General features: G+C 40.0%; 1 protein-coding gene across 11 annotated transcripts in view; it reads right to left on the bottom strand.

The window, feature by feature from the left end:
- Positions 1 to 24,441, bottom strand: part of LOC308193182 (uncharacterized protein) — a 221,769-nt gene that overhangs the window by 91,423 nt on the left and 105,905 nt on the right. For 6 of the 11 annotated variants that reach the window (XM_080587541.1, XM_080587549.1, XM_080587551.1 and 3 more), the window contains exon 7: positions 22,906 to 23,013. The exons of 1 other annotated variant lie outside the window; for it this stretch is intronic. In XM_080587541.1, coding sequence (XP_080443667.1) covers positions 22,906 to 23,013 — 108 coding nt within the window. 4 more of the 11 variants (XM_080587542.1, XM_080587544.1, XM_080587543.1 and 1 more) reach the window with 1 other exon arrangement.

Below are 24,441 nucleotides of genomic sequence, written 5' to 3'. Positions count from 1 at the left end.
TATTTATATTTTAATAAATATAAAAATAAAGTAAAATATTTATTTACTTATGAATTTATTCCTGGACTTGCATCCAGGAATAAAGATTACCCTTATTATTGTTATTGCTGGACAAATACTCATTCAAATCTAGTATTGTGGACAAACTGAACAGCAGGACTGCAAAAGCAATTCACAAAGCAAATCAAAGTAATGTTTTCCACCACCATCAAAAGAAGAATCCTTGAATTTCACTTGAGATCAACTGTTCGGAGAAAAATCCACAAGTGCTTTTGGTTTAGGGACAAGCAGATCACTGCCAGAGCCAGTCACAGCCCCCTACAATCCCTGGAAAATTGCATTTGCTTTTTTACATGATTTAAGAAAATTTCTTGCTAAAGCAAACCAAGTAACCAGCCCTCAGAAGTTCTAGGTTTCCAGATAAACAGGTACTGGTTTTGCATTGGCAATGTTGGTACAGAAAAAGTTCTGAGCCTCCCTGCCACCCAACTGAAAATTGTATTTTGGCTTGTACACCTTACTCCACTCAAGCACAGACTATATAGAAATGTTTGGTTCACCTTTTATCTCTCCCAAAATCTGCGAAGATTTGGGCGCTAAGCTGTGGTATGACATTGCTCAGCCATCTGAGCTGAGAGCTGTTGTGAGTTCCTAGCATGATACCCCTCTGCATCATTTACTGTATGTGGCCAATTGAGTTTTCTTCCCCTATGCACGTACCCATTAACCTCAGTTAAATGATTTTTTAATGAAGAATACTTGTGTTCCTAGAACAGCTCTCTGTTCAGAGCAAACCAGGGATTCTTTTAAAAAACATTCTTTAATCAACTCATTTCTATACAGGCAATGTGATAGTTGCCTTAAGAAATAAATAAGTAGCCTATACCCTCCATAGAAAGGCTGAAGGGTAGAGAGAGAACTTACAATGAGATTTTTTTTTGTAACAAATAAACCTTGGAACTGAAAATTATAAGTCAAAAAAAAACCAGATACTTCAGTAGCACATCTTGAACAGAATACATCTCAAACAGATTTTTTTTTTTTTTAATTTAACATCTAAAGCCAGGTCTGTTTGCAGACTTCTGTAGTCTTCTGGTGAAATAAATGTAACTGAATCAAATGATATCAGCTGCTGCTGAAACCTCAGGTGATGAGACAGCACAGTACCCCCCTGAATGCTACAGCTCAGCTGCAACGACCCCGAAGGCCTCTTTAGTCTGGACATCCACAGCATGGGCCTGAATTGTACTGGATAGTTTCACATGTGCAAGTAGAAGCACAACCTGAATCAGTCTGCAAATCGTGCCACAAGGTGAGTCAAGAAGTCATTGCACCACTCAGACAAATACGCACCAAGAACCACATCCTGCCCGCGTTCATAAAAACCCATTTATGGGACCTGGTGCTGACCAACCTGATGCTCAGCGTGGTTCATGCCAAGTCCGGAGGGAGGCAGGGCAGCTCACAGGCTCAGGCTGGGGTACGTGGGCACAGTGTAGTGCTGTTGTCAGGCAAGATGCTGCTTTGAGCTCATTTTTGCTTTTCAGGTATTGTGCATATTCAGAGGGAATATTAAAACAGATAATGAACAGTACAGATAACCACAATGGTGCTGCTGTAACACAATGCCAAAAATCTTTTTCTTTTATGTTCACAAAAGCTGCTCTTGCTGGTGTTAGTACTGTGCAGAGCTGTCACACATTCCTTGCCTTGCTAAGCCTGATATTTGTTACAGTGTTGAGGGGGGAAAAAACACCATAGCATTTTGATTTAAGATTTAAATGTGACAGCCTATCAGACAAGCTTGACACATGATTAAACATCTAACTGTTCTTCATGTGGCATTCAGACTGGTGGCACAGGGAAAAGGCTTTTCTTTTTGGACGTTCTGCCAGACTGTGTTGTGTGACTCTCCCCAGGGAAACAGCTCAGAATGCCAAAGGAAAATTAACCTGGCTCTTTTGGATCTGAGCCCACATGTGCCGGACGTGCCATACTGGAAACTGCACGAGGACAAAATAAGCCAAGTATGGATTTGGGAGAAAAAGATGGCATGAACATGCCATGGACAATACCACATAACATATATAACATATTACTTGGAATATCTTCTCCAGCATTTGCTTTAAACTTAAGTGATTAAAGAGACCCTCTTCTGAACAACTTTAAAATGAGTGCACATTTTTCTCCCCTAAGTGGGTTTCTTCCCCTCTACCCCCAAGGTAAGCGTACAGTACTGCAGAGTCCCTTCAAGCAAAGCTCTGTAATTGCAACTGCTTTATTGCCAGGGTGAGGGGTTTCATTCGGTGAGGGAGGGAAACGCAAATCTTCTGGCCCCAAGCTTTAAGGGGATTCATTACTGTGCGAAACAGCTGATGAAGCAAGTCTCAAAAATGGCTTTCACTCCCAATATCGCCTCATTAGTAGCACAAACTGTCATGCTAGAAAATTCAAATGAATTCAAGCCAACCAACCCTCTTAATGGTGCCAGGCATAGTTTCTCTTGTTAAATAATATATTTTCCTCAGTCACAGCAGAACATCTCACCTACTTTCAAGCTTTATAAAAAAAGCAGTATTTGCGTAATCCCCATCGTATCAAAGAACATTTTTAATATCAGCTGCAGGAAAGGGGTCACTCTCATTGCTGGTAGTTTCCACCAGCAAAGTGGATATAACTTAATTCTACCTAAAATAAGCAGTGCAATATATTATATATTACCACACATATATAGTGTGCGTGTATGCATATGTATCTCTCTCCAAATATAACACCAGACACTCAACAAGACTCCACAAATACTCATGTATCATTTTAAAGTGAATTACTTAAAGCAGCTGGTACATGGTTTAATCTCCAAACCCACCATTTAACACACTTACCTTGAAAAAAAATCCTCAGGTTAACATTACTTACCCGAGTAATTGATCTAAAGCTCAAAATCGAGAAATCACCTATATGAAAAAAGTGCGCTAATACCCGAAGATGACAAGTAGAATATTTCATGAAGTGAAAGGTGAACATCTACCCCATTTTACTTAGTGTGTAAAATGACTTAATGTGTTTCCATTTGCCAATGCTTGTAGTTAATAGACAAAGGTCAGAACAAACAAACAAAAAAATAGCGAACATGACACATGAAAAAAACCCTTCCCAACAGTCTCTGAAGATCCAGTCTACTCCAGATAAGCAACCCAAGTGCATGAACAGCTCTGTACCTCTTGTTCCAGCTCTGATAATTCCAAATACACATCTTGTCCACTTAGTGTCAGCAGATTTCTTTTTCTCCATGACATCTTGTAGCAATTAATTTCTTCGGCTTCATCAGTCCATGTCTGGGAAAAGCAGTTGCTTCCCCTTATCAATCTTTTGCTCCTAGTGAATATTGCCTTCTTCACTGTCCAAATACTCAGAAGACAAACTCTAGTTTCTATATAAAATACATGATCTAGAGTTGTTATGTGGTACTTATTTATCTATGTATCTATGGGAAAATTCGATTTTTTCCAGTATCTTTATACAGGGATTATTTTTTTTCCTCCAGACCCTAAATCATCCTTATCATCTTTTTCTGAACTCTCTTGTTCTGTACCATCCTTTTAGTGGGGAAGTGAATGGAATTACACAGTATATTTGAAATGAGGTCACACTGCCAGCTACACTACAGCTCGAGCATTCTTTCCATTTTCTCTTACAACAGCCAGAAGGCAGATGGGGAAAGTTGAATGCAAATGACTTCTAAGTTATCACAGAAATGCTTCTATGAATCTGGCAAAGTTACAAATAACAGCCGGAGCTTCAATCCTGAAGAGGCACCCTTATACCCCACCTCTGGACCTACATCCAGGAACAGAGAGAGGGGCAGAAATTTGCATTGACAACTGCATGAATGAGCACTGAATTCATAAAGCAGGACTGTGACTGCACGTCTTCATGTTTGCCCTTTCTGTCAGTCTAGAACGAGGCAGGCCAGTGGCTTTTTGGCCATATACTATGTCAAGGATGGTAGTATCTATGGTCTGTCTCATGCATTTGTGCTAGCTCTGAGTACTTATGGAATTCTAATATGATCCTCATTTCAATGCCATGGAACATACCTTTTTGTCAAATCATCACTGAAGCACCTTGGTGTCAGCAAGACTGAAGCCCTGCAACCCTTTGTGAATTCCCTGAATGTCCCAGGGAATTAAGAACAACAGTTAGGGGAGAGAGTGCACCCTGGCAGAAGGACAGATGCTGGAAGCTGCAGTACAGCCATGCCCACTGATTCTGGAAAGACCTGTACAACCCAACTGGTTCATTTCTGCACCTTGAACTCTTCTGACCTAACGGAAAGCTTTGAGGAAATAAACCCCATCAGGTGCCATGGTGTAGTTATGGATTCAAGAAGAAGCACTGCTATTACTGCAACAAAGTTGATACTAACCAATATTCAGTTAATTGCCTACTAAGCAATGAAACTTGAATGGTTTTACAGAATATGCAGGATTTAAATCCAGACCCAGCTATTCAAACAGGGTAGCAAGATCAAGGAATAAGCTGTGAAAACGGGCAAAGATGCCACTAACCAGAGTGTAGTTTCTCTAACTTACAGCCACTGTTATATGAATGAGAGACAAGTTCCAAAAGGCGAGGGATTTACAAGCTGCATGGTAGTTCATTAATCCACTGACTGCATATTAGAAAATAAATCAGTCAAACAGCTGAGAATCTGACTTAATGATTCTGTAATTGTTTGTCTCTCCAAACTGTCATCATATTTGGATCAAACAGCTTTTGCTGTCACGCCACAGAAGAGGATATTCTCCCAGTTCCACATAACAGCTGGCTTTAGCAGCTTTGATGCAAAGATTTCTCTTGTGATTTATTCCTTCCATCTGATAATCATTTCTGAGCGAGAGCAGAAATATTGGCCTTCCGTCAAAGAAAGCTAACATGCAAGTGTAGCTAGCAATCTACATAATCTTTCTGAAATCATTATGGCAAGTCTGGGTCTCAAATCACCAGCCTAACTGATGCTGAGGGGGCCCAAGCTCCCGCGCCTCAACATATAACATGGCAGCTGCCATTTCTGGGAGCAGACGGGCTGACTTCTAGGATGCTGGCTCTCAGTCACAGGCTGGCTTTGGGGCACCGGTAAAGAGATTCAGTAAAACCAGCTTACTGGCTGGGCTCAAAACAGACTGTCCCAAATTAATACAACTAGTTAACTGGGCTGGTTGTGTTTCACCTGGGAGAGAATGTTAGTCAGCTGAGGTAATTAGTCTGGATTTAAAAAAAATGTGGGGGGGGGGGAGGGGTGACAACAGCCCAGAATTTATTTGTGAGCAAGAGCATAGAGAGGACTACAGCTCACAGACCTTCCAGCAAGTGATTCCAGCTGCTGATTCCCAGCACCATCAACACCAGATAGAAGCACATTTTATTTCTCCCTTAAGACAGGCATATTCCTGGGATCAAATACCAATTGCTCTGTAACTGCCGAGGTGGAGATTCATATCCAAGACCAAGCCAAGCTCCCACTGAATAGTATTTTACATTGGGCAAAGTGCATCAAGTCCAGGCCTGGGCATGGGGTGCAGTGGTGGAAGTTTGGGTGAGCCGAGAAGCAAGCTTCCCTTTGGAAAGCACTGAGCTTCACCAACAGCAGTGTCAGGGTACTGCAAAAAAACTTAGCCTCTTCTGCACCTTTAATGTCTAAGTAAGGAGAAACACCAAACCAGATCCTGATCCACTATTTCACTAATGCAGTCCCTGAAAGTCACTACCCATAGTTGCATAAGAAGTTCTTTTGGGAAAACAAAAAATTTAAAAATCTACATTATCATCTCAATATTCACAAATACCTTTTACATCTGTAAGTAGATAACTGATGCACGTGATTTATATGAACTGCAGAGTCCTCTGGCACATTTGGCTCAGGAATAGGTTACTACATTTGAAAGTAAAATCAGCTTAAGGTATTATATAATTGGATGAATAATCAAAAAAAGCTCATTAAAGCATCAAAGTGTGCTGATGTAGCAAAATGCTCTCCTCTGACCTTCATTGTTTTGCACTGTCCGTTTTGACTAACCGCTTCTCACCTTCTGCAAACAGAATAAACTCAGCATTTAAAATTATTACACACACGCACCCCCTTTGGCTATTTCTTTTATCCTTCTTTAGCGGTGCCTACACCCTGGTGAGATCTTGCAAGTTAACCCTGTGAGATTCACTGGTGCGAGAGGCAATCAGAACAAAGATGAAAGTGCTCTAGTCAGCAGTGACACAGAACGGCATTAACTCACCCTTCTATCTGTATCACAGACATAACCACCCGTGCTTTTATGGCCTCAGGTCAGTGCCCCAGCGTCCCTTGCTTAGTCCCAGACACGGGCACTGTGCCGCAGGCAGCTCCTTGCAGCAAGCACCTCCTGGCACTGCCATGCTGCTGCAGGCAGGACCTGTGCCACGTGCGGGTACCTCCCGAAGCCATCATCAAGCCTCACCAGTGCGAGCTGGCTACACTTATATGCTGCCAAGTTACCGGCAACCAAAGCAAAGCATTAACACAGATTAATGATTTTAGGGCAGAACCTAAAATATTTAGTGCCCTGATAAGAAAACTACTATGATTCATACCACAGCCATCATCATCTAGATGCGTTCTTCTGTGATTTGGTGGGCTATCTAGAACCCAATTTTACCACAGAAACAATTAAAACAAACACAGCCAAAGCTCCATCAAGCGCTGTCAATCCTCCTCCTAAAGCAAAAAGGCACTCACAACACAGCACAGCAAAAGGAGGGCAGAACAAGCATCACTAAGTAAATTCTAAGCAGAATCTGAGCACTGATATCTATAATAGCACTCCTGGAAACTACTACAACACAAGGCATTGAGGACGCCTCAGCTCCTGACATCACACCTTACTGCAGCCCTTCCAAGTGCCGCAAATACCTACAGCTGTGTCCCACACAAGCTCACCCTGCTTCCCCCCAGAGTATTGCTCAAACAGTCACCACCTGCCCATGAGCTCAGTTTTCTCTTTCTGGCTTAAGTGAGGCTCAATAGTAAAAGAACTACAAGCTCCTAGGAGATACCACTGAGTTGGAGGGCCCCAGCATGCAAGGGACAGCCAGGAGCCTGCCAGCATGCTTCTGTTTAGTGAAACTGCGTCTGTCCTTAGATGAGCAGACTGAGAAACAGCACTGGTTTTCACTTATTTCCCTTGTATATTGATTTTTTTTCTTCCTTATTGTTTCTATTATATTTGTCTTCAATCTGGGTGCCAGGAGGAGAAGTTTAGGAATCAATGGTTTGATACCGGGCTCCTGCATGTAAAAGATTGTTGTTACTAATGCCTTCCCAAAGCACTATGAGACTTCAACGTACACAGCTGGCCACCGAGAAACTGAACTGCCATGGTCAAAGTTAAACACATCTTCTACTTGATTACATGAGATGACAACCTAAATGAGTACATGTAACAGCTATTATCCCGTTAGTCATAATTTCAATCAGCAGGCATCAAACATCATTAGTTGTGATAGCTTTGGGATTTTGAAATATTTTTATGAAACACATCATTTAACAGAATACTGTAAGGCATAGTTGGAATTATGTATCAGCTTGGCTTTTGGCTTTTCCTGGCGAAGGGGGGCAGGGAGGTGAGGGATATTTATGTTAAGGAAAATGACAAAGTGAAGCACTACAATAGATCTGAACAGAAAATTAAAAATGGGAAACATAGCCATAGATCTTGGACTAGCATAAGGTGCTAGGAGGTATTTTGTTTGTTTTTGAAGATTTTTCAAAACAGAAGTAGTTTAGATTTACGATCTCTGGAGCATAGGGAGAGGGGGAAGTTAAAGTGATGCTATCATAAGAAAAATACTCCTGATCAGGTCTTTGTTATAAAGAAACCTCAGTTTATTAACAAAAATATTTGATAGGTTAAATACTAAAATTTAAGACTCAAATGTTACTAATCATTCACTTAATCATTCCCTTTTATAATGTTTTTGATAGGTGTCTTACATAAGCTTAATACAAACTTCTATCAGCCTGTTAGTGTTCTGTACCAAAGCTTTAGGTGTCTGGATTCTGATCCTCACAAGCCATTAAACGTGCATTTTGCTCATTCAAACAGCTTCACTAAAGCTTTTATTAATTTTTTCGACCAATGAAATAATTTTCAGATTAAAAGTGACTGCAAACAGAAACAGTAACAGCCTGTTTCATAAGAAATGCATACAGAGGAAGAAAATATTTACGAACACTTGCCTGTAGTTACTTACTGCTTACTTGTAGACAACATATGATAAATGTTTTAGGAAGATTAATAAATTTGGCCAAGCAAGAATGCCATTAATGCAATTCAAAAATATCCCCTAGATACTCATCCACCACCGTACATATCTCAGCTCTAAGAACTGGAATTGCTACAGCCTAACATATTGCACCTCTGTGAGGGACAACACAAGAGGAATTGGATGCAAAGTGTTGGCGTTCGATTCAATAGCAAGTTAGGGCACAGGGAGCTCCATTTAAGGGTCCTACACAGGAACATAAAACACATAACCCTAACCCAAGAATATTAAAACCAACCAACAACTGGGTTTTGAGCCATGGTACTTCCATACTCATTTAGTTAGATACAAGAGACCTTTCTACCCAAACCGTAGCTAACCCACATTGCAAACACATCTCTTTCCCTCAGCCCTCCATTATCAACATTAGAGGGGGGGAAAGAGAAAACAAAACCAACACTTTAATGTTCATGTTAAAGATGCACTCTTTTCAATGGTACTCACAAAGAAAGAAAAGAAAGCAAGTTTTTCACTCAATCTCTTCACAGAGATTGATTGATTAAACTTTGATTCAGGCTTTAGACATTACCAATGCAGCTCAGGTGAAAAAGAGCTTTTCTGCAGCTGCTCTAAACAGACTTTAAACATTTCATTAGCTAAAAACCCTGCAAGCCCATTAGAATCATAGAACCACCCTGACCCCCTAGCAAACCCAAAGGCACAGCACATGAAACAAAACCCCACTAAGCAGGAACCCCTCAAGCCAAGTTCTCGTTCCTCATGCCCAAGAGGCAGCAGCACCTTCCAGCCCCCTTCCCAGCTCAGCCCCAAGCCCCTACCTGGCTCCTGCCCTGGCAGGGAGCACCCAGCAGGCACAGAGCTGAGCCCAGCCAGCCAAGGCACCACCAGAAGCACCCTCACGTCGCTGAGGAGTGAATACAGCCAGGCAGAGGTGAGATGGAGATGGGGGCAATCTCATCACACACACCTCTGTGGCTCCTGGGGACATCTCAGCACAGCTGTCAGTGGGCTAGTTGTAGCTGAGGCTAATTGGAAAGGTTGGAAAGGCTGGGCGGCACCCAGGAAAACCATCAGGTCCTGGGTCTTGTTCACCTGATCATATCCTACAGCATTGTCAAGACTTTATGGTATCTTCCCTTTGCTGGGTCTAACCCAGGCTATGTGGGGAAATCTTGTGCTGAATCCTACGTGTGTGGGGGAGAAAATGCTAGGTTTTCTGTAGGATGGTCTTTGTACCAAATGTCAGAGGAGGTGCACGATATTAATAACCAGGAATGAACGACTGCTTTATTCCCAATTTTCACTTCAATTCAAAGTGTCCTGGACTAAAACTACCTCTCACAATGTACTTGCTACAGCCTCCTCTTAGACCCAACAGAGATTTTAAGTGTTATTTGTCTTCTACATCACCATAGACAAAGGATTTACCAACTGCCTTCAGCAAACAAAGAACAAAATCCTTTGTCTGCAGATGAAATGCAGGCTGAGGAAGATACCTTCGAGAAGGGATGAATCTAGGAAGCTGAGCATGCCCCAAATACTGCTCTGTCTGCTCATCCATATGCTCAAGACTCATCAGACATTCAAAGACTCTTCCAATGACTAATGGTGGGTAGGGAGCAATTGTCTGTATCTGAGGACTGGCATCAAGTAAGTTAACAGAAGTGATTAAACAGGAATGGAAAACGATCAATGAAGCGTTGCAACAATCTTATGGAGACCTTCACTCCTACATCCCAAATGGACTGGGCAGGACTGTGGCCAACTGAGATAACTAAGCATAGATTTATTAAATTCACAAAGAGCTACATGTGCAAAATAACCATAAAACATATGATTTTTTGTATGCATTCTCTGCATTTTCTGTTATTTCCAAGAGAAGACTATAAATAAGAAAATCTACAAGCTTTTGTGCTTTCTATTATTTCAAAACTTTCTCTGTGTATGTCACTTTTTCCCTTTCATCCCTCGATACAGAAGTCACATTTAGTGTACTGCTGGGATTTCCCATCCTTCGTTTGAAAGTATGTCATTGACCAGCTCCTGAGCATGGCACAGACCTTAGACCTTGATCTGCTCTCAATAAGTCAGTGGGAGCTTTTTCAGTCCTTCAGCGCAGCTCAGAAAAAATAAACCTGCCTTCCCCGAGCTATCTCGGATTAGTTTGCTCTGCCCTTACTCATGAGTAGCATTGGTACTGCTGTACTCACAGCAATTTAGGAGGAAACCCTAATGAAGATACGGGTCAATGAAAACTAAAATGGTACAGGGTTTGGGAAATGCAAGTGTCAAGCGTTGTTGCTGAACTCTATGATAACTCTTTTTAAATTCTGTCTTAGGGGAAAAAAGCTGATTCAATGTCACATCCATAAAAAAGGATAGCACCTTGAACAAGAGAGACTTCTGGGGAAAGGTTTGAACATAACTTGGCACAGAACAAAAGAAAAACAAAAAAATAGGCCATAAAACCCAAATGAGTTAAAATATTATTCCTGGGCAAGAATTTATTACAAATAGGTCTTTTCAGCCCTAACAGATGCAAAGAAAGTAAATGGCTCACTGAAGCCAGGTTTCAGGTATGTAAGGTACTCATTTATATCTCCTTCTCTGGTACAAGCTCTAACTTGTTTCTGTTGATCCCGCCTCTTTCTTTCTAGACTAAGAAAAGTCAAAAAAGATGAGTAGAACTGGGTAAGTTTAACAGTTGGACTCATTTCTACATTTCTAAGCAGTTTCTTCATCTGAATGACATAACGAATTGAGAGAACAAACTGGAAATCTATCAAAAATAGACTTCATGGTATTATCTGCCAGATTGAAAAAGGCACGAAAATAGCCTGTCTCGCGACAAAAAAAAATCCTTATGTCTCATTATAAATAATACTTACCTTATGAAATGTATTCTGAAGTAATTTTCCTATATTTAAAACAGATCTTCCTCTCCAGTGTCATGCTGAAGTCATGTCAAACAGGGATTTGACTTGAATCATATTAGAAAGCCAGCAGCAGTTTCAGTGCTTGCTGTACCCAACTAGATTTATCTGGAATCAGCAGTTCTTGATGGTGCAATCTGACATTTTTGTCGCCTTCATGCTTACAGGCTAGAAAAGCCACTCAGCAAATTAATGTAATAATAAAAACAGATGAAGAGATGTTAGTGCTCCCCTAAAACACTATGGGATCACTCTCTGCTAGATATACAAGACTGAGCTGGAGAAGTCTGCTCTGATTTCCATCGTTGTTGATTGTGGTGGGACATTTCACTTACTCTTGAAATACCTGGCTGTACACTCAGTATAACCTATGTAACCTACTAATCACCGGTTGTTTCTTATTAACAAAGAGACCAATTTTTGTCAATACATTACTAATCAATGTTACGGAAGTTGTCTGACTGCAGCTGCAACAACCCCAAACATTTATTTATACGATCAAAAGAAAGGTTCGATATCAAAGCAGGAAGCTCACCCAAAACACCCACAGGCTCTTAGATTTTATCCAATTTAATTTTGTATGCATACACATTACCACAGAACTAAGGATTTATACACTGGCTACTTGCTTTGAATGAATTACCAACAAAAAGTTCAATTTTGCTTAGAAAGTCAATGAAATTCACAGCCATGCTACTGACGCCCTGTTCTTAAAGACTGAAAGTGTTGCATTTATTTATCAAGCTTTATTGACAAAACCTCCACGCTCAAACCCAGGGCTGAAATCATTGCATGAGGATGCTAATTCACTTCAACATGTTAGAGGTTCTGCAAGGGTTCCTCATTTTACAAGTGCAACCCACTTTCTGGGTAGCACTCTTTCTGACAGTAAACCTTTCTTCCATTTACAGCTACTAAAGTCATGAAGCAAACAGAGGGAATCTGAAATTCTCCCTTCTCATTTCTGTGTGCCAGAAATTTTAAAATAGATTGCTGACCATGTATTAAGCATAGGTATCTGCATAATTTATATGAAGGAAGATACACTTTGTACTAAGCTGAGCTATGAATGGATAACTCTCTTAAATTGAAAACAAACCAGAAAACATAGATCCAGCTGTCAAGTGAAATGTGTATTTCGGTGAAAGAAAATAAAATTCATGTGGATTGAAACATAAGAAGCTCGTGAATTGAGAAATACAACCTTATGTGCAATTAACCCTTCATCTGTTATCTGTTGTAATGATAGGCTCTATTTTCTCAGGATTTGATAGTACAAAGATAGAATTTGGCAGATCTGTACTACTTAATTCAGAAAACAGACTTATAATTCATATCCATTGCTTTCAGGGCTATTTTTTTGGTCATATTTTTCTGGAATGGACTTTTGAGGTCAAACTAATCTCAGCTGACCTCATTGATTTAGATGCCTTAGATTCAAGTGACCTGTGACTTTTTCTGATATGTCCTAAGATCCCACTTAGCTCTTCCAGTTTTGTTTTCAAGCTGCACCAAGTTTCATTCTAGCTTGGAGACCATCTCTGTAACGTAAAAATACACAATGACACCTTTAACACTTTTCACTTTTTAAAAAGAACACGAAATATCTGTACGTCATTTTTTTCCAACAAGCCCTTTTTTTTTTTTTTTTTGAGATGGACATAGCATCCAGCTCACCCTTTTAAAATGACCATTTAACATAAATACCAAACCTTACTAGCAGACATTTACTTGACATTATTTGTTGTCACTTACTGGCCATTCTAATGCCAGCTATTCACTGACATAATGAAAATTACTTCTTATCTGCATTAGGATTTCTGACACATTCTGAATGCTTTGCCTAACTGCTCCATCGACTTAAAATACTCATAGGCAGTGACCAATCTTCTATACTGTTAACATGACTGAACAGTAAATGGAAAGAGGTAGAGTTAGTTGCTCACCATGAAAATGGCTATGGTGTACAAACTTAATGTGGTCTCATACTTTAAAAAAATGACAAAATTTTAGGTGTGGCCTCTGTTCTCAGCTGTGATTTCCCCTTCTTTCAATGCTCACTTTGCCTCCCCTGTCTCAAGTAGGCACTGACCACGAGAGGCCTACCTCTCCCTGGGAATACGGACAGCATCTGATATGGTCTGGCTCTGACTGCCACTGGATTTCACTGAAAATAGTTCAATAGAAAGAGATAGTTTCCTGAATATGACTTTTTCATTGCAGCTTTTTCAACTGGACATCCTAATACATGCATCTTTTTTTTTTTCCCCATACAGGATTCTTCATCAGACTGTTGTGTACCAACAAGAGAAGGTGACAACAACCTAACCCCTGCAGAAAGCAGTCAGTATTCATATTACCATTTACAGCTGCGAAGATTTTCTTGGGAGAAAGGGTATGAAACTTAAGGTAATCTGGGCTGAGCATAGGGAAGGGGTGAAGGGACTCCTCATGTATGAGAAGCATCTGTAATTTTGATGCAAACCACCAGGAGCTGTACAACTACTTATAAGAGATAACCTGTGCTGAATGATAAAAAGTCATTACAAGAAGCTGGACAGATATAACAGGCAGAGATAGATTAATAGATCTCTATGTGAGCATAATTGATTTTGGGCATGTACTCCACGAACTCTTCAGTAATGATTTATCTTAATTTGGTGGGTATAATACTAAGTTCAATCAGCTCCTCAGAGAGCCATCCATCAAACACATCATCAGTGAAGAGAAGTGCTGCCTTCTCTCTCCATTTTATCTTTCCTTTCTCTTTCATATCTGACTTAACAAACAAAGCAAGAGACCATTTTTCTTGTAGAAATAAATAAATCGCTGCTGGTTATTGAAGCATTTCTAGGTCAGGGAACCCACCAGTGTACATAAGAATTGATTTTTTTCCCTGAACCATGAATTTTCCCTTGATCTGGGTTTATGGCTACACATCAGCCAAGAAATTTAGGGAAGGCACGAAGAAAGGAATGGTTCAGGCAGCTGGGCAGGACTGTTAACAACTTCACTCCTTGCGCCCAGGCATGCACCCCAACAAGTTCCACACTGTCTACAGAAAGTCATCAGCATTTTCAGTGCCCCCAGTCCTGCCAGTCTGCGGTGAGACCCAGCACAGTCACACACTCAGCTGGTCATGCCTAAGCCAACTGCACCGCTGACAACGCACCTCCCACCCGCTGCAGCTCCAGATCTGCTCAGCCTTTGCACACTGCGAAGGGAGAGCTAATGCTGTATTTAAACTGCTGATGATAAAGCTTAAACAATCTTTTCTGCTGTAGCTATTTTTGTGCGAGGAACATTTTCTTTAAGGATTTATACTCGGTGCTTTAAGAGGGCTCATCATTCTAGTAATGAACAAAACAGGAGAGACAGCTATTAATGAGAGGAGAACGCCTGAGTGCCTCCAGCACGCTCTGTCTGCCTCCAAGTAAAAGAGCCATGGAAAGCAAGCCCCGGGTTGGGCCATCTTCATTTCCCTGCGGGAGAAAGTGCTGCGGCAGACTACAGAGCAGTGCCCGTGTGGGGTCCCTTGCAGACATTTTCCCCAGCATTACCAGCAGTGTGGCACTGGGCTTTGCTCCTGGGGCTCCAGGCTTCAGTCTCCGGTTTAGCCCTGCTTAAAACCTACCCCAACACACCTAGCTGCCTATTGCAACAGCGGGGACCTACGCTTTCCTTCCAGTAGTGTCCTGCTTCTTGCCTATGATTGGTTTTCGCAGGTAGAGGGAAGTTTGTTTAATCTCTACTGCTTTCTCTCAGGCTAAGCAGCAAGAGCCAGACTTCATCAGGGCACGGGAAGCGTGGGGAGAACAAACGTGTGCAACACGTTAAGGAGGGGATAGAGGGGAATCATCAGTGAGCTTCAGCCAGGGCTAAAATGACCTCAAACATTAAATGATAACAAAGGAGGGTGGAATAAAAGCATAACAGTCAGGCATCAATTAGAAAAATAAATATCATATTATGACCCCTTTTTTGAGTGCCTATTTTTTCTAACTTTATTACAAATTCTGAGAAACTGCAATGCAGTTCTTTCAAATCTTATTTAAGAAAAGAATGGACAGCAGTATTTGCTTTTACATGCGTAAGCTCATTGAAATGGGCACCTCTCATATTTATGATATTCTTAGCCTTTTTGATGACATTTAAATAACGTTGAACTCCATCAGGGCAGAAAGCACACCATAATTTTGGCAACATTTTCTCAACTTCTTCCCTTGTTTTTCATCATTTTCAGCTAAGCAGACCAGGATGCAGATGATATGTATGATAAACCCAGTTTGGACAATCACAGTCCCACACCTGCTTCCTGAGGGAAGCACAGACTCCCAGAAAGGCTGAGGTGGGAAGGCACCTCTGGACATCATCTAGGCCAGCTGCCTGCTCAGCACAGGGCCAGTTAAAGCAGGTCGCTCAGGTCTGGGTTTTGAATATTTCCAAGGATGGAGACTTCACAACATCTCTGGACAGCCTGTTCCAGTGTTTGACCATTCTCAAAGTAAAAAAGCAAAAAACAAAAACAAAAAAACCCTATTGATTGGAATTCCCTGAAAATCCATTTATGTACACTCCCTCTCACCCTGTCAAGATTTTGCATTCAGAGCAACACAGGGCAGGAAAGGAAAAATCTCTTCCTCTTTTCTCCCCTCAGGACAATTTTATTTTAGCAACCCTTAGCTGCAGGTGTAACTGTCAGTGAAGTCAGAAGTCATACTGCCAGTCCCTATGTTTAATCTACAAAACTATAATGCGACATGATTAGTTAAAATGAAATACAGTCCCCAAGTAATTGAGATGGATTCAAATTTAATTCATCTTTTGCAAGACAGCTGGGAAAGTTGATAGGAAAAATGCAATTTTTCATACATAAAACACCTCCCAGTAACAGAGAGCCCTTTTCTGGAGGAGGAAAAATGACCTAAACTGAAAGGAAATACCTCACTACCATGAGAAACCTGTTCCTTCATGAATATATGAACAGTATAGAAATTAATTTAGTATATACCCCAGTTATGATCATCCAAAGAGTTCATTACAGAAACTATGCCATGTGTAATGCTATGTGACTCAGATGACCAGATGTTTTCCTCTAATGGAGATAATCCATGGAGAATAATTGCCTGTAATCTGCAATTTTGTCCAGACGAATACATGTAACAATTTCAAAAGGCCAAACACCACTGTCAAAAACTGTGATCTATAAAAAATTCAAAAAATCATATACTCAACTGTTTCCATAAGGCTATTACCATGAATTGCTCATCTAACTCTCTCCTGTATGTGTGATGGTCCCCAGCTACATGGTGTTCTGGTAGGATGCTACAAATAGGCAGTATAATATCAGTTTCATTCACCATATAAAATCTGCTTTAAAAAAGACGGTTTCTGTCTTCTATTTTATGAATATTTAAAAACTGTAAGTGTATTTTTTATGGTCTTCATCATTAGATATTACAATTTCCTTAGTGTTCAATGTGCTGATTTATCTCTACTGAAACCAATAATAGATAACAGAAAAGACCCCACAGCACTATTAATTACCATAGGTGTTAATTAGACGTTACCCATGGGAACAAGACAGATGGCAAAACGAGCAGTGGCAAGACAGACAGGTATTGCTGAGGAGCTCACGCTGTCCTAGAAAGATAGATGATACATGCTATCCATGTAAACTGGTAAGAAATGACCTTCTTTGTCATAGAAGACACATTGTGGTAAGAAATGTTAATGATGAGACAGATATCTGAAACTAAAATACAGCAGAAATAGAAAAACAAAGAAACAAGCAAGTATTTCTGCAGCTCAGTGGAGACCATTAATTGAAATAGATGAAACATCCCAACTGAAGAAAAGAACAGCATCTGCAAAAAGTGACGATGATTGCCATTTTGAAAGACAGCTAGTTGGCTTCCCACAGCTCTTGTTCCATTTTGTTAATTGTCTCCCAGCAGTAAAGAATGATAACATGTCAAAGGTTTCTCATGCCCCCCATCTTTTAATTGCTATTTTATTTTCAAATAATCGTTAGATGCAGAGCCTAGTTACACATTTAATATTAACCACTCGGCAGAGAAAAAAAAAACAACACCTGGGGGAGTGGGGAATGAAGCCCCTGTTCCCTCCAGGCTGCTGCCCACAGCGGCAGGCTGCAGGCCTGGCCCTCAGCATGGGCAGGATGGTGCTGGCCCCCAGTCAGGCGAGCTCCGCCAGCACGGCACACGTGGCTGGCTGCATCCCAAGCCCTCTTTCCTTGGATGCACACCTTAAGCTAGACGTCAAGTGCAATGGAACAATTTCAGGAATTTGTTAAATGTTGAAGAGCTCTCAAGGATCAAAATTTTCCTTTCAGAGTTTTTTCTTAGGATTTGGCCCAGTCCTAAAGAAACCAAAGACAGAAACAACAACAATAAAAATTTCACTGCACTTTTTCTGCAGGTGTGTGGATAGATGAGAAAGTAATTCATGGTACATGGTTTAGAAGTAACCCTTGCTCAGTTCAACAACCACATCCATCTCATCTCTCACCAAATGTCTCTTTAAGAAGGGATTTCTTTTCTATTTTAACAAAGCTTCTCTTTGTTAAAAGCACTCACGTCCTTTGGTTCCCTACTCATTCTGGGTACTCCTGTATTACCTGAGGTTTCCTGCATTCCTAACTTTTAGTGGTGGAAAGGAGGTTGTAGAGGAAACTATTTTTGAGTGGAAGGTTCTTCAGTGAAAGATTAATTTCAGTTGACATTTGATCATTGTTATGTTATCAGATGTCATCATGAAATTACCTCTGTGGCATTTACACATTTTCAATCAATTGCAGGAATTGTTATCGGTGTGCATACTCTTATTATGTGACATGAGAAACAAAGAAGTTCAGAAAACTTTATGGTTGTTACAGCCATCAAGATATCTGGACAATTAAAGTAGGAGAGGAAACAATTACAGACACAGATTATTTCAATTAATCCCAGTCAAAGGAGTAAATGAGATTAATATATTTTCAAAAATATATATATTAAAAAGTAATTATTAGATACCAAAAGTAAATTCAAAAAATATTTTTTTTGTAAAAAACTCATTTTCTTCTTTTTTTTACAACTGTTGATTGCATTCTATGAAGTGATATGTATGTATTAGTGTTAAAAAAAATAAAAGATTAAAACAGTCTTTAAAAAAGTCTTTTCAAAGATTTTCATTGCTCTGTTATGTAGGCAGTTGTAACTGAAGAAAAAGGCAATTAAGGAAAAATTCCCTTGATACAGATTTTCTGAATCTTGCTAATGATGCTGTTCCTGAAAACTTACATTTATTTGAATGGATTTTTTATACCAGTTTGTAACTGAGATACTGTAAATTTCAACTAAAAATATAATGAGGCGATTCTACTGGGTCACCAAGTCATTCAACGTGGCTAAAATTTTCAAATGTAATGCTGACATGCTACGTGGAGAAGTTATGTCAGACTTTAATGAGATTATTGGAAGGCTGACATGCTGTGATGTGAGTTAGGTGAAAAATATTTCAAATGAGAAAGGCAGGTTTTTTACTTCTTTGTGGAACTGCGCACTTGGGTTTGCAGAAATAAAATGAAACAATTTAATGGAGATCCAGTATGTCATAGAAGTATTCAACAACTATTCATAAATTAAAAACAAACAAACAAACAAAAAAACTCATCTGGCATGGTTGAATTTACGGCCGTGTGCATATGCAGACATCCCAGGTTTTGCTCTTATGTCTCCTAAAATGTCTTCTGCAGTCATGCAGCATTTTGTAAGAAAGCATGTTGATACAGGGGAGCTGCACTAACCCAAATGTCCTTAATTTGCACTATTCAGCTAAGGGCTGTGCTGCAGCTGCTTCTGGTCTTCCTTTTTTGCAAGACACTGCCTTGAGTGCATGTGCTGAAGTTAGTTTTTCTTGTACTCTGTCGTAGAGACTGCAGTAGAGTAATGCAGCTCCTGACACAAGCTGTAAATTGAAACAGATCTAGCAAATACTTCCTGTGACAGCATAAATCCCCAAAGCAGAACCTGACTGCATCTCTCGGGTGATAGTATTGTAATATACAGCAGGAAAAGCCTGTATCATTTTCCCCTGCTGCTGTCATTCTGGCACACCTACTAGCAATCCTCTCACGAAGAAATAGAGGGAAAAGCAGTTTTCAGTGCCAAACCATTATAGGGGCATTCTTACTTCCTATGGAAATAAGCTGAGGACTATGAGAGTGCTCCTCCCTCCTGGCCATCCAATTACCATGACATCAGCCTCTGCTAGTAAATATATAGAAACAAGGAAGAGCAAAGAAAATACAATTCCCTTGGACTCCTTGCAATAAAATTTGTCTCCTAACCACAAACCCAGGAGTTTCTTTGTTTCATATTCACTAATATGGTAGAAGAAACTCAAGTGATAGTTACAAGGTAGGTACCAAATACATGTTCAAGCAAAGTAAGGCATTTGCTTCCTACCTTATTTATTTGGCCAAGGAAGCATCACATTTGAGAGAAAAGCAAGGAAGGCCAAGTTAGTTTTCCATTGCAGAATATTAAACCACATCTTTATGCCTACAATCACCTAGGCTTGGCTGGGCTAATATGTAATTAAGCAACCAAACTTGGCAGCTATTTGTAAATAAATTCTAGTGTGCCCCAGAAACTTTCTCCATATTCTAGGGAAGGTAAGGATTTCCACATTAGTCCTAATGATTGCTTTCAAGTTTTTCTGGATAATTCATTTCTGCTGGGCCAGAAAGCTGCTGATCAGTTGAAGACTCTACAGTGCATCTTGACAGACATGTAAAAGTCTATAAAATATTTTTTCTATTACCTGCCGATGTTGTTTAGGTTTTCTGCAAGGTTTATAACACAGTTCTTTGTGCCAATTTATTTACATTATTTTCCAATATACCTTGAAAATCAGAGCAAATAGAAATAAATGAAGAAAGCATGGAGTGCAAGGATATGTTGCTCCAGACTATCTGTCTCCATGGCTTCATCTTTGTATGAGCACAGAAACAATATGGGTTGGATGTAAAGAAACTGGAAAAACATCGGACTTAAGCAAAACAAATTACTGTATTATTGAATAACCTGAAGAACAAACAAATGTGCAGTTCAGAGAGCAATATAGAACTTTTCAGAGATCTTATATAAATCTATGATTATATATTATTATTACTATATTGTGATTATATTGCACCTCCAAAATATTTTAAGCTGACCACAGCCATGTAATATCTTATAAAAATCTCACATTAATCTCTCCAATTTTATTCTCCGAATTTTGAAGAAAAGCCCCTCCTTCCACCCAGCAAAGAGAGCTGAAGGAACATTAAATGGAAATCTCCAGCTCTTATATTTGAGGTATAAAGCTCACCACTTAAACTCTGTTTCATGGATTCTTGTACATTTATTGCAGTTATCACAGGATTTCTATGACAACAATACTAACAACTGCTCTTTGAACACTGTTGCTGCACAACGCATTTACCCATGCTTCAAATGATAAAATCATTATGCTGATTCTCATAAATTTTTTTTTGAGTGAAAACGTGCTTGTTGTGATGCTTCATTAAGAAGAGGGACTATCACTGAAACATGTAAAAAGAACTAAAATCTGGGGAATCTGAATACAGAAACAAATGCTTGAGTTCATGGTGATGTCAGTGTTTTTCTCTCTCCCTACTCACGGTGTGAGTGAAAGATATCTTTGGTGAGGAGAGTAGGTCCTAAAAGAGTAGTTTTGACAAGCTGGATGGTAGCAGTGAGACCACGGCTGGCCTTCTGGATAAGCACAGCTACATCAGCTAAGAAATGAGCTAGAGCACAAACAACTGTGACTCAGAAGAATTAATTCTCTGGACATTTCTTACTGCGTTTGAGCCATTTATAAGCAAGCAAGCAAACAAACAAATAAATAAATAAACAGAGCAAACAGCTTCCATTGAGACATTCTGGTGCACTACCAATCCCATGCTCAGAGTTGTTACATCTTACCATTGTTAAAATGATTGGTTCCACAGGAGTGCAACTAATCAGAGCTTATTGAAACACATTCCTGCCTCCTCCTCATCTCCTATAGAAGATCATTAGGCATTGGCTGTTTTGGGCTAAGGTATGTAGCTCTAGAAAGCCCAAAGTGCAGCTGAAGTTGCCATCATGGAGAAATTACCAAGGCAGACTCAGAGAATAGAAGTCTCCCTTGTCTTTTACTCTGTGGTAGCTGGGCTGCATAAACAGTCATATCATTTAAGAAGGTTCCCTACAGCTGAAAATTTCAGTGGAGAAGGTGAAGGATGTATAAAGCACTCATAAAGCCTGCATTATTACCTACCACTAATAGGTAGAGTTTTCTATGTGCCAGCTTTGTGAATTAGCCTATGAAATAGGACCAAACATGCCACAAGATGCATTAACCTCCTCGGTTTTTTCATACGGTGTGAATGGGAAGAGAATACACAAATGTCTGCCACTAGTAGAGAAGAACGAATAGGTGATAAACCTCTTTCTAAGCGTGTTTGATTTCATGTTTGCCCATTTATTTACAATTAGCAATAATGGTGCCATTGGATAGCTATTACATTTTTCTTTCATGAGTCTGAAAGCTTTGTAGAGCTTTTTAGAGGTGTCGTTCCCTATCTCCAGTATCGCTTTGAAACATATTTTAAATATCCCTTTTTGAACACTCTGTTAAGGAACCCCAGAGGAGTGGCCACAAAGAAAGTCTGAAGGCTCATAGCAATAACCTCTGCGTGGTATGGGTCGCAGGCATGAGAGCAATGTGCCCGTGAGCTGCAGACAAGCCCGTGGCACCAGGAGCCTGGGGAAGCGGGGCTGGCAGAAAAGCCAGGCTGAGCAGCATTGGCATAAATAACTTTCTGCCAAATGAGGCATTTAAATCAGATTTCCTGAACTCCAGTGCAATGCTTTAACCACAAGAGCATTCTCTAACAAGATTAGCACTTAATTTAAAAATGCCCTCTTCTGCTTGATACTTAACTCTCTCAAAAACTAAAAGCCCAGGAGCTCAAAAATTCCCCCAAAGAGCACTGCCAGATTTCTCCCTCTTGCAGGCGCCTATTGGTCCTGTGGCACCTCTCAATCCTTCTGCCATGGTGACAGCCACATGCACTATCAAAAGATGGGGGCAAAGTCCTTTAAATGAATCATCCCACAAAAGCCTATTTTCTTTTTTTTTTCTGAAATAGGAATGAGTTGAAAGTAGCCTCCCTTGTTTGCAGCAATGCCTGTTTCCATGGCACCCAGAGCAGCAGCTGACGGCCTTGTTATCACAAGAACTCTAATAAATTTCAGCAGATTGCTGGGAATTGCCTCTTTCTTTTTTTTTTTTTCCTTTTATCTTCCCTTCCCTTCCCTTCCCTCTTCCTCTTCCTCTTCCTTTTCTCTTCTTCTTTATATTATTTTTTTTACCCAGATACCCTTCCAATCCTGAAACCCAAAAGATGGTCCAAATGCCTATAGCGAAGTTCAACTCTTCATAGTGTGGATAGACTGGATGGGACTTTTTAAATCAACAAATAAAACAGAACATATATCCCTCAGAGAGAGAGAGAAAGGGAGAGAGAAACTATCAATTCTTCCTAGGTATCATGGATTTGACAGAGCTCTAAACATGATTGTTTGATGAATCCTACCTGAGCAGCATCTGTCTTGCATCCATGAACAGCAACTGTGGATGGCCTTGGAGAACATCTTCTGCCTTTAATGGTGCTCTCAGCAAGGTGATACACTGATGTGCTGCCCTGTGAATTTTTGAAAAGAGATTAATGAACATGAGCATTTTACACTCAAATATACTTTTCATCACTCTGATACTCATTTCTGTAATACCTCATGAATATGTAAAAGTGTATTTTACTTCTATTTCAGATCTTTCAGGCTCAGTGGGTTTTAGATGCCTTTTGTTTCTGAAGTATTGATTCTGTGATTAACACTTTGCTTTTATGTACAATTATAACTGATTGAATACTGTTTACAAAACTGTGAAAAGCAATCTTTTTCTTCTAGGAAGAAAACTAGCTTTTCACAGATTCCAAGGTAACAGAAAAAAAATGTACATTATGCATTGTGTTATGTTAATTATCCTGATGTCAGCCTGTAATATGCTAGCCTGTAATGAAAGACGTTCATTTATCCCTGTAGTAACAATCAGATTTCAAAACTGAGGAGAAAACAGATAGCGATAGTCAAACGCCTGTAAGAAAAAATCAGGGGAAGCAGTACTAAGCACCGCATTTGAGAATTCAGTACTAATGCAAGACTTTGCATTAAGTTTTAAGTACATTTGTCAGAGATGTCCTTAATGTTGAGCAGTACCAAGTTACATTAAAGGGAATCAATAAACGTTGGGCCTGAGCCAGTTTATTTATTTTCAGGTTGCCATCAAATGCACAGTGTTACATGGATAAACCATGCAGCAAAGCTGCCATCAAATTTACCTCCTTTGCCATGGCACAGGAAACAGTGCTTCCCCATGGCCTGTTCTCAGATCAGTACCTGTTGCTGCATCTGCTCCACTCCGTGCTCCCAATACCTTGTGGATGTGTCTCGTACCCAAACTTGGCAAAGAACTGCTCCTCAGGTCGCATCTAGCCATTGTTTCCTGAAATTTGTTTGACTCCCTAACTCTTAGTGTCCCTGTATTTAACAGTTTGTTTGCATTCAAGGAATCTCTGTGCATGAATTGCTGACTGCCATCTACCTCCTGCCCTTCCCATCTGGCCAAAACGTGTTACAGGTGAAAAATGCAAGGCATTTTTATTGAAAAGACATCCCAGATCCTTCTTCATGCACTTGGGGTATTGCATAACCACATAAAAAAATATGAGTCTCCCCCCAAAGAACTTGTCATTCAGTTAATGAATAATAAAAATAATAGATCCTGTAGAACGATCCTAAAAACATGTCTTCTTGGTATACTGTGAAAAATAAAACTCAAAAGCCTCAACAGAATTTCAAAGAGAACAACTGTTTTTCCCCATGTTTAGGTATTAACATTTCTGCACATAAAATAACTCTGCTGGAAGTGATTCTCCTACAGTTAATTAAATAGAAAAATACATAGAAGGAAAACTACATGAGCTTAACCAAAGCATCAACCTTTACCTCAAAAACAGCGTTTTCTTTGGGAGCCATGGGAAGGAATATGTGGACGTGGAAGAAAAGCTATG

The sequence above is a fragment of the Anser brachyrhynchus genome, assembly GCF_964034855.1.
Source record: "Anser brachyrhynchus genome assembly, chromosome: 3".
NCBI lineage: Eukaryota > Metazoa > Chordata > Aves > Anseriformes > Anatidae > Anser > Anser brachyrhynchus.
The sequence above is the reverse complement of the archived record's forward strand: the minus strand, read 5'-3'. Positions and strand labels throughout refer to the sequence as shown.